Source organism: Copadichromis virginalis, linkage group LG3 (assembly GCF_057382275.1).
Source record: "Copadichromis virginalis isolate Kocher_CV1m ecotype Utaka linkage group LG3, C_Virginalis_male_GT1.1, whole genome shotgun sequence".
NCBI lineage: Eukaryota > Metazoa > Chordata > Actinopteri > Cichliformes > Cichlidae > Copadichromis > Copadichromis virginalis.
In genome coordinates this window covers 1,565,733-1,576,518 of record NC_140620.1, presented here as the reverse complement: position 1 = coordinate 1,576,518, position 10,786 = coordinate 1,565,733, and the positions used below count along the sequence as shown (strand labels likewise).

At 40.7% G+C, this 10,786-nt stretch overlaps 1 protein-coding gene across 1 annotated transcript; it reads right to left on the bottom strand.

Moving 5' to 3' along the window:
- Positions 1 to 2,461: 2,461 nt before the first annotated feature.
- LOC146712238 (N-lysine methyltransferase KMT5A-A-like) lies at positions 2,462 to 3,605 on the bottom strand. Its single transcript, XM_085451979.1, has 3 exons — positions 3,582 to 3,605; positions 3,207 to 3,452; positions 2,462 to 3,117 (listed from the first exon to the last, which is right to left on the bottom strand). The coding sequence occupies exons 2-3, from the start codon at positions 3,274 to 3,276 to the stop codon at positions 2,780 to 2,782; spliced, it is 408 nt and encodes a 135-aa protein (XP_085308105.1). The 5' UTR covers positions 3,277 to 3,452; positions 3,582 to 3,605; the 3' UTR covers positions 2,462 to 2,779.
- Positions 3,606 to 10,786: the final 7,181 nt, after the last annotated feature.

Sequence of the window (10,786 nt, the reverse complement as noted above, 5' to 3'; positions counted from 1 at the left end):
TCCTGCTGAGGCTCAGGGTCATGTGACTGACAGCACCTTTTGAAGCTCACCTGACGCCACAAGGTGTTTCCTTTTCAGGAGGATGACACCGTGCGAACCTCGGGAATCTCAAACAAAAACACATTTCTGTCAAGTGGAAACTTTAAAATAAAATAAAATTATATCAAACTGAAGGTTTGTCACTGTTTTTTGTTCACTTTTTATCCAGGCTGCAGGTGTCTCAGTGGAAAAATAGAGCGTGGCTGAGCGCACCTGTGCAGACCAGTGATACAGTTTAAGATCAGAGAATTGTAACCCCCTCTTTCATATGGCAGGTACAACAAGCCAAGTCTTCATCTAGGACCTTTGTTATTCCAAATTAACCAATTAAAGATATCGTTTAACTTCTGAAAGGATTCTTTTGGAGGAGGCAGAGGACGTGACTCAATATAAAAACTTTGCATAACCTTTCATCCTTGTTCAGGAATAGGACGGAGGAGGATTTTGAATCATTTATAGCCAGAAAATCGTCTAAATAGCTCCATTTGTAGCATTAATTTTGCAACTTGGCTAACAGACAGCCAGTCTAGGGCCTAGGGCCAATCTCTGCTCTCGATCTCCTAACTGGAAACCAAATAGTACAGCTCTCATTGTAAGTGTCATCACCAGAGGTTCCATAGTCAGAATAAATAGCATTGGAGATAACGGGCACCCCTGATGAGTGGAACGCTCCAATGTGACAGGTTTAGAAACTATTGTAAAACTATATTAAAACTATAGTAAAACCAAGGAGCTGGTGGTAGACTTCCGCAGGCACAAGCATTCTCCACTGCAACCACTGAACATCCAAGGTATGGACATTGAGGCTGTGGACAGCTACAGGTACCTTGGTGTTCATCTGAACAACAGACTGGACTGGACTCATAACTCAGACGCCCTCTACAGGAAAGGGCAGAGCAGGTTGTACCTGCTGCGGAGACTCAGGTCGTTTGGGGTGGAGGGCCCACTCCTGAAGACCTTCTATGACTCTGTTGTGGCTTCTGCTATCTTTTATGGCGTGGTCTGCTGGGGCGGCAGCATCTCTGCTGGGGACAGGAAGAGACTGAACAGGGTGATCCGAAGGGCCAGCTCTGTTCTAGGATGCCCTCTGGACCCAGTGGAGGTGGTGAGTGACAGGAGAACGGCGGCTAAGCTGTCATCCCTGATGGACAACGTCTCCCACCCCATGCAGCAGACTGTGACAGCACTGAGCAGCTCCTTCAGTGGGAGACTGCGGCACCCACGGTGTGGGACGGAGAGATTTCGCAGGTCTTTCCTCCCCACTGCTGTCAGACTCCATAATAAAGACTTTAACTGATCAAGCACACACATCCATACATATGCAATAATACTAAGTGCAATAATCCTTTCTGTCATCGTTGTATTTTTACTCAGTTGTATATAGTATTTGTATTTGTATTCTATTTTTATCTTATTGTATATTTATTTTATTTTATTCTACTGTATATAGTATATTATTTTATTCTATTCTGTACAGCTGTGTACTGTATTTATTCTTATTGTATTCTAATTTTTGCCTCATAACTTTTGCACTGTCCACTTCCTGCTGTGACAAAACAAATTTCCCACGTGTGGGACTAATAAAGGTTATCTTATCTTATCTTATCTTATCTTATCTTATTGTTTGTTACAAAAGTTGAACCCATCTGAGAAAATGATTTCCAGATCCATATCTTGGGAGAAGGTTAAATAAATCTGACCAGTCTATTCTGTCCGAGGCCTGACGAGCGTCCAGTGATAATAAAGCTGCATCGTTAGCATCACATCTCTCATGAATTATATGAGAACCCTTCTTATATTGTGAAACCCTTGATGCTTTGGTACAAAGTGAATCAAATGTGGGATCCAAGGCTCTGATCTTCATGCTAAACATTTAAAGTATTTTAGTGTCAACCCCCGTCAGACTCTAAATGATGAGTGTTCTGCAGGTTTAGCAGGTTTCTCAGTACTCACTGCCTGTCTCACAGTGGGTGGAGAGCCTCCGTGTGATATGCCTCTACATACATGTTAAAAAGTGGAATTATTCTTTCTTCTGGGAAGGTTTTGTAAAGTCAGAAAGCCATCTGGCCCAGGTGCCTTACCACACAGCAAATCCAACATGTCCAAATGAAGACTGTCAGGTTTGATTTCAGCTCTTTTAAAGTGTCTTTATAAGTTAATTTAACTCTTATTGGAGAGTTGGAACGTTAACTCTGACTTAGTGTTGAATACCAAATCTGTCTGGAGTTGATCATTCAACACTTATTCATGCTAACTAGGTGTTAAGAGTTTATATACTAACCCCCACAGAGGATTTTAGTTTAACTACATCAGAGTTATCTTCTAATTCATTCTGTGAATTTTACTGTTCTGAATTTCTAGAAATTCCTTTGGAAATAAACATTATTGCAAAGAGGACTGCATCAGCTGAGGCAACATGGTGTCCTGTGAGCTCAATTTCCTTTTAATCAGAAAAAGTCAGACACAACAAAAGCAAAGCATCAAACAAAGGAAAAATAAAGACAAGTCAAATGTCCAGCCAAAGGATTTATGGGAGACTCCATCAGGGATGGACCGAGTCAACCGGCATTTCACCTCTGAGAAAGATATATAACAGAACAGCTTTAGTTTGAACTTATACAAAACGCAGCAATATATTAAAAAACACAGTTTTATTGATTATAAAATACTCTATTGGAGTCATGTCGGTGTGGGCAGAAATCCAAATGTAGGATATGGGACATAAAACACGGTGCCATCTCTAGACTCCATAGTCCCACAGGAGCTCCTCTCCAACCGCGATGTCCCTCAGGGCGATGAACAGCACACTCTCCCGAGGACCAGCAGGGAAGTTCATGGTGAACCTTTGTGGCTTCACGTTTGGATTCCTTTGGCAATGGTTCATGTGCCTTCTATAGGAGTCCTTGTGCAGGTGGCAGGCACAGGGGGACGCAGTGGCATCAGCCCTGTGGCACTCGTCCCTGTAGAAGAAGAGAGACCCTGACTGCCGCCTCTGATTCCCTGCAGCTTTGGTGATGCACGTCCCGTGGTAGTCGCAGACGACGTCTCCTTTGTTGAAGGGCATCAGGGCGATGACACCTGTGAGCAACAGGAAGTCATCATAAGCTCTTTAGAAATGTTGACTTGCTGTCAAACGAGGGTGTGGTCCAAACGATAGGTGCATTTACCTTTGCCCTTTTCCTCCCCGAAGTCCTTCAAAGCCAGGCCAATCCATTTCTGCTCTGAAATCGAGGACATGAGGGACGGGCTGTCCTGGATCCTGGGCTGTGGAGCAACCCAGGCCCGTAGGACGGCATCAACAGTGGGCTTGTTGGTGCTCCAGGTCTCCTTATCTAATGCCGTCTGTACTCTTGCACGCTGAGGGGCGTTGCCTCTTCTGGCACACCCTGTCCCAGAGCGAGGCGTGAGGAATACTGCAAATCAACCATCTGAGTCAATCATATATATTTGAACCTCTGTGATGTGAAGAATTGCTGAGCTATGTGTATATATTAGAGCTGTAAATAATGGAGGCAGAGCGTCCATTAGCATGACGGGCTTACCGAGGATGTGCTGAACTCTCTGCTTAAGCTTTTTTTTTTCCAAACTGTATTGAAATCATAAAGCGAACAGTCAGTCATTCCAGTTCAGTTTGTACAGTAGACATACAAGGCAAATAAGAGTAACAATATACAGCACAATGAAATAAGAAGGATAAATAAATAAAGGATAAAAAAGGGAAAAAAAAGGGGGGAATGTGACAGACTTCATAACAACTTTGTACTTGAAAGTTGTGACAGCTCATTCGTTAAACATTTCTGGATGAACTTCAATCAATGAGAAACCTTTTTTATTGGAAGTTAATTTAAGAGAGTTTAAGTAATATTCAATTTCAATCAAAAACAAATTAAATGATGGGGTTGAGTTTTGAAATTTACATTTATGTATGTGGAATTTCCCTAATAAGATGGAGCGGCCGAAGAGTGAACTGTCAAAAGTACTGAATATGACGTCACTTATTTATGTGCGAATGTTTAATAATTAAAGTCAGTCATATATCCACAAACACAACAAGCTGAAAGTCAGTGATATATGTATATGTATGATATATGTATATGTATGATATATGTATGTGTATGATATATGTATATGTATGATATATGTATATGTATGTTATATGTATATGTATGATATATGTATGTGTATGATATATGTATATGTATGATATATGTATATGTATGATATATGTATATGTATGATATATGTATGTGTATGATATATGTATATGTATGATATATGTATATGTATGATATATGTATGTGTATGATATATGTATGTGTATGATATATGTATATGTATGATATATGTATATGTATGATATATGTATGTGTATGATATATGTATATGTATGATATATGTATGTGTATGATATATGTATGTGTATGATATATGTATATGTATGTTATATGTATATGTATGATATATGTATATGTATGATATATGTATGTGTATGATATATGTATATGTATGATATATGTATATGTATGATATATGTATGTGTATGATATATGTATATGTATGATATATGTATATGTATGATATATGTATATGTATGATATATGTATGTGTATGATATATGTATGTGTATGATATATGTATATGTATGATATATGTATATGTATGATATATGTATGTGTATGATATATGTATGTGTATGATATATGTATGTGTATGATATATGTATGTGTATGATATATGTATGTGTATGATATATGTATGTGTATGATATATGTATATGTATGATATATGTATATGTATGTTATATGTATATGTATGATATATGTATATGTATGATATATGTATATGTATGATATATGTATATGTATGATATATGTATGTGTATGATATATGTATATGTATGATATATGTATATGTATGATATATGTATATGTATGATATATGTATATGTATGATATATGTATATGTATGATATATGTATAGCCTTTGAATTGGGACAGCCTTCGTCGCGTCGCTCTGATGTAATCAGCCTTAAAATGCGGCCTTTAAGGCTGCAGACCCTGAATTGGGATTAATTGAATAACTTATTTAAGGTCTGGGCAAAAATCACCTCCACGGGAGAGTTCTAAGAATAAAACCTCTGCTGACCAAGAACACCACAAAGGCTCATCTCACATTTGCCATAAAACATGTAGTTTATCCCCGAGGTAAGGAACGCCAGGACTGCCATAATGAATCAATTAAATACACCATATTTAATTACATAAATATTTACAACACATGTAATTAATTAATTATTGACAGTTTTAATTAATTATTGACACATTTGATTAATTAATAACACATTTAAATAATTATTGACAGTTTTAATTAATTATTTAATGATTTATTTATTTAAGTACTTGTACTTGATTATGCCCCGGAGATACAACGAAGAAGAAAAGAATATGTGGCAGCGAAGAAGGTGCTTAAGGGCTTCCTCTCTTTGCTCTTTAAATGCTTTGCTTCTTTTATTGATTTTTATGCTGATTTTTTCTCTTTTTTGCGTATGAGCTTACCTGCGATAGCTTCTGGACACTTATAGATCATTAGGACTAAAGTGTTCTTAACAGAAACAGCAACATTTTTATAGTTACCTTATCCTCAACGCAGGCATCTGTTTAAAACAAATGGATTTAATTTTAACAAGTCAGGGGTGAAACTGTTCACCTCCAACTTGTTTTATTCCATACGTCATCCATCTGTGCTTGGTGCCAAGACTGAGATAAACGAGGAGTTATCTCATAAAGAGGAACAAACAGTACTCCAAGAACAGACAAAGCCCAGCAGAAACCTTGAGGAGGAGCTCCATCTGCCCCCACCCGGGAAGAGCCTCAGAAAGGAGAGACATCTGAGGCAAGAAGAGGGGTCCCTATTTGCCTCCAACTCTCTCAACAACACCAACGACCAGGACCAGGATCTTCCCCAGTCCCCCAAACCCCTGACAGGCCATCACCCTCCTCCCCCTCCCTTTCTCCCTCCTCCCCACACCTGAAATTCACTGAAGAGATGATGGAGCGGGTCAATGCTGGGCTCAGATCTACCCCCCGTCCCAATCCCTTTTTGTCCCCCATAAACCTCCCACCAGAGCGGCCAAAGGTTCGCCACCGAGCCCCACCCTCAACAGAGCAATCGAAGTCACATTGCCCAGCCCCGCCCCCCTTAGTTCCTCTTTACCACCTTCATGCTTTGTCTCCGCAGTCTGATGCGTGATGTGTGAAGGGTCCGGGCTGTGAGGATTATGGCAGTGGTGACTTTTCCCAGGAGAAGCTGGGACCCTGTTTTAGGTAAACTGAACTCCTCCTCCTGCTGTTTATATGTCCTGCCAACAAGTTTTTTCAAAAAGGTCTCAAAGACTTTAGAGTCAGACCTGTTACAGATCGTCAACTTTTCTTTATTATCAGGTGTGTTTCCAGAACCACTAAAAACTGCTGTAATCAAACCTATACTGAAAAAGGACAATCTTGACAAGACACAAATGAACAACTACAGGCCGATCTCAAATCTCCCATTTTTAAGTAAGATCATTGAAAAAGCAGTTTCTCAACAGCTCAATTACTTCTTAAAACAGAATAATTGCTACGATGCCTTCCAGTCAGGTTTTAGACAGAACCACAGCACTGAAACCGCTCTGACCAAAGTGTTTAATGACATATGTCTGAATACAGACGGTGGAAAAATGTTAGTCTTAGTTTTACTGGATCTCAGTGCAGCATTTGATACAGTTGACCACAACATATTACTCAAACGACTGGAGAACTGGACAGGTCTTTCAGGAACTGTACTAAACTGGTTCAAAACATACGTAGAAAACAGGAAATACTTTGTATCAACAGGTAACTTCACATCTGAGCAGACAAGTATCACATGTGGAGTTCCCCAAGGTTCCATCTTGGGACCCCTTCTGTTTAACATCTACATGCTCCCACTGGCACAGATTATAAACAACAACAAAATAAACTATCACAGCTATGCAGATGACACACAAATATATATCACAATGTCACCAGGAGACCGAGGCCCTGTACAGGCTCTTGGTAAATGCATTGAGGAAATCAATGACTGGTTGTGCCACAATTTTCTCCAGCTAAACAAAAACAAAACTGAGGTAATAGTCTTTGGCGCCAAAGAAAAACGATTACAGGTCACCAGAGAACTTCAATCTATACATCTAAAAACCACAAACCAGGCGAGAAATTTGGGTGTAGTGATGGATGCAGACCTAAACTTAGAAAAACACATTAAGACAATAACAAAATCAGCTTACTATCACCTCAAGAATATATCAAGGATAAAAGATCTGATGTCTCAACAGGACCTGGAAAAACTAGTCCATGCATTCATCTTTAGTAGGCTTGATTACTGTAACAGCATCTTTACAGGTCTACCTAAAAAATCAGTCAGACAACTACAGCTCATTCAGAACTCTGCTGCTCGAGTCCTCACTAAGACCAAAAAAGTGGACCACATCAGTCCAGCTCTGAGGTCCTTACACTGGCTGCCTGTCCGTCAGAGGATAGACTTTAAAGTTCTGATGCTGGTCTATAAAGCTCTGAATGGTTTAGGACCAAAATACATCAGTGACCTCCTGACCCAGTATGAACCATCCAGATCCCTCAGGTCATCTGGATCCGGTCTTTTATCAGTTCCCAGAGTCAGAACCAGACACGGAGAAGCTGCATTAAGCTTTTATGCTCCTTTATGCTCCACCGAGGGCCCGGTGGCGCCAGTGTCCGGCAGCCTCGCCTCTGTCAGTGCGTCCCAGGGCGGCTGTGGCTACAATGTAGCTGCCATCACCAGTGTGTGAATGGGTGGATGACAGGTTGTGTAAAGCGCTTTGGGGTCCTTAGGGACTAGAAAAGCGCTATACAAATACAGGCCATTTATATCTGGAACAAACTCCCAGAAAGCCTCAGATCAGCTGAAACACTCAGTTTATTTAAATCCAGGTTGAAGACTCACCTGTTCTCAGCTGCATTTGAATAAAACAGCAAATCCGCACTTTTAAGCTTAAATTTTAAATTTAAATTTTAACTACTGATTTTATCTACTGTTCTGATTTTTATCTACTGTTTTTTTAAATCAATTTTAAATCGTGCTTTTTATTTGTTTTTGTTTTTTAATGTCTCTGTAAAGCACTTTGAATCACCTTGTTGTTTAATTGTGCTATATAAATAAACTTGCTTTGCCATGCCTTATTGTATATGCACCTGATTGTTGTTGGAACACTTTAAAGTATTTGTACAGATAATACCTGAGTTTACTTTTGCTTCATTTCATGTAAAGCTTGTATAGATTTGGTGTTTGGAAAGATCTTGGACATGAACAATTTCTCTAAGTTCTAAAAATGATTCATTAAACATGTTTGTGGCTTTCAGAGTAAAAATCAGACTTTTCTACTGTCAGCTGGGAGGACTTCAGTGAGCCTCCAAACATGGCTGCTGCTTAGTTTTCCACACATCTGTACACATCTGTATGTTTCAGCTTTGTCCTTCAGGCACAACATGGTTCATCTTCATCTTAACTTCCTGCTTCTATCATGGTTAAAGCTGATGAATCCTGTGGACATCAAACACTGATGGTGTTACTGGAGCTGAGTGAAGTTTGATGGCTTTATTATCCAGGCTGTGACACATGGCAGCTGTCAGAGCAGAACACAGGAAGTCAGCAGGTGTGTTTCAATTCAGCCTCTGCTTCCTCTGAAGGTCCATGACATCACAGCGAGGCCACGAAGGCCGTCCAGACTCCCAGGCTCCCACAAACGTGTCCTTCTTCTCCCTGGATTTGAATGACAGGTGGGCCCACCCTATCCCAAGATGCATTGCAGCATAGTGGTGGAATATATATTACGGTCCAGAGATGGAGCAGCGCTCTCTCTGAGTCTCTGAGGCTGTTTTCTGTTTGAGTCTGGCTTCAGTCTAATTTAGCAGCTGTGACATCAGAGATTGTAGGGGAGGAACAGCCACGCCCACAGGTGAGTTTCCCACCCAGAAACAGAGTGTGGACATCACCTCTGTCTGCGCTGTGTTGGTCACAAGCTTTGTTCTGGGCTTTTAAGTGGAGGCTGGAGCTTGTGAGTGATGGAGGCTGAGAGCTGTGTTTGCACATGCTCAGTGTGACAGGATGTTGGCTGCTGTGTTTGCACATGCTCAGTGTGACAGGATGTTGGCTGCTGTGTTTGCACATGCTCAGTGTGACAGGATGTTGGCTGCTGTGTTTGCACATGCTCAGTGTGACAGGATGTTGGCTGCTGTGTTTGCACATGCTCAGTGTGACAGGATGTTGGCTGCTGTGAAAGCTGAATGCTCTCTGGTAGTGATGATATACATTAGGATGACTGTGCTAGCTCTCTGTCAGAGTACCAGGGCCTCACTTTGACCACATGACTCTCAGTACACAGCATGATGTCAGCTGTAAACAGGAAGCAGAGGAGCAGGACTGAGGTAAACCTCTGAGGGGTCAAACTGAGACTGAGCTCCAGATGTTTCCACATGTTTCTGCTCTGCATGTGTTTGATGATTATTTCAGGTATAGATGATGGAATATGACCAGTCTGATGTCAGCCTGCTTCTCTGACAGCGCCTCGCCTCTCTGTGCTGCCCCCTGCTGGCTCTGATCATTACTGACTGAGTCCTTGCTGCCACTTTATTAGGTACAGCTTGCTAACACAGGCTCAGACCTGCTTTGCCTTCAGAGCTGCTTTAAATCTTCATGGCTCAGATTCAGCAAGGTGCTGGAAACATCCCTCAGAGTCATGTGATCAGTAAAGTGCATCCACATAAACAGGATATATAATAATAATAATAATAATAATAATAATAATAATAATAATAATAATAATAATAATCAAATGCTGATTTTTTCAGCCCTTTGTCTGGGTGCTGATCCAGCTGTGTGTGTTTGTGATGACATTAAATAAATGTCAGACTTACAGCTCCTGCTTTACTGCATTAAAGTGATAAGATGAGTTCAGCACTTTGACATGGAAGCAGGAAATGACAAATGTAGCACAGCAGCAGCGTTTAACACGTCTGAGCTGGAAACAGGAACTCTGCTATGATCGTCATTCATATAACAACTTCCAGCTTTTGGTGCTCGGCTACAGTTTGGATGGATTTGCATTTAAAGATGCAAAGAGACTGAAGTGGATAGGGTCAGGAGGTCAAAGGTCAGAGCTCCTGTGGGTCTGAGGGCGGCCTCATGCTGGAGAAGGATGAAGGAGTCTGACCTGATCCAGTGTTTGACATGAACACATCAGCACTGCTGACAGTGAGCCTAACGACAGCCGTTAGCATCATTTCAGTGTTTCAGTCATAAAAACACTTCCTGTCACTGTGGTGGTTACAGTGACATCATGCAGTTTGTGCTTTGACCTCCAGAGGGCGACAAATCAGCACAGACAGAGAGCTCCATTCAAACTTTGCTGCCATCAGGAATAATTCTTCAAATATAATCATCAGTGTTTGAGCAGTTATGATATCAGGGACAATCTAGACATGTGACAATACTGAACATGTCACATGACACACATCATGTGATCCACTCTCAGTCTGCACTTTCATTCATGACTTCAACAGGTTGAAATGAGCTTTGAACAAACATCCGTTTAGTGCTGAAATATTCAAACGCTGCAGGAAGAACAACAACAAAGTGATGCATGATGTTTGTGCTTCAAACAGGAAAACCGAAATAAATCACGACCTGCCAACAA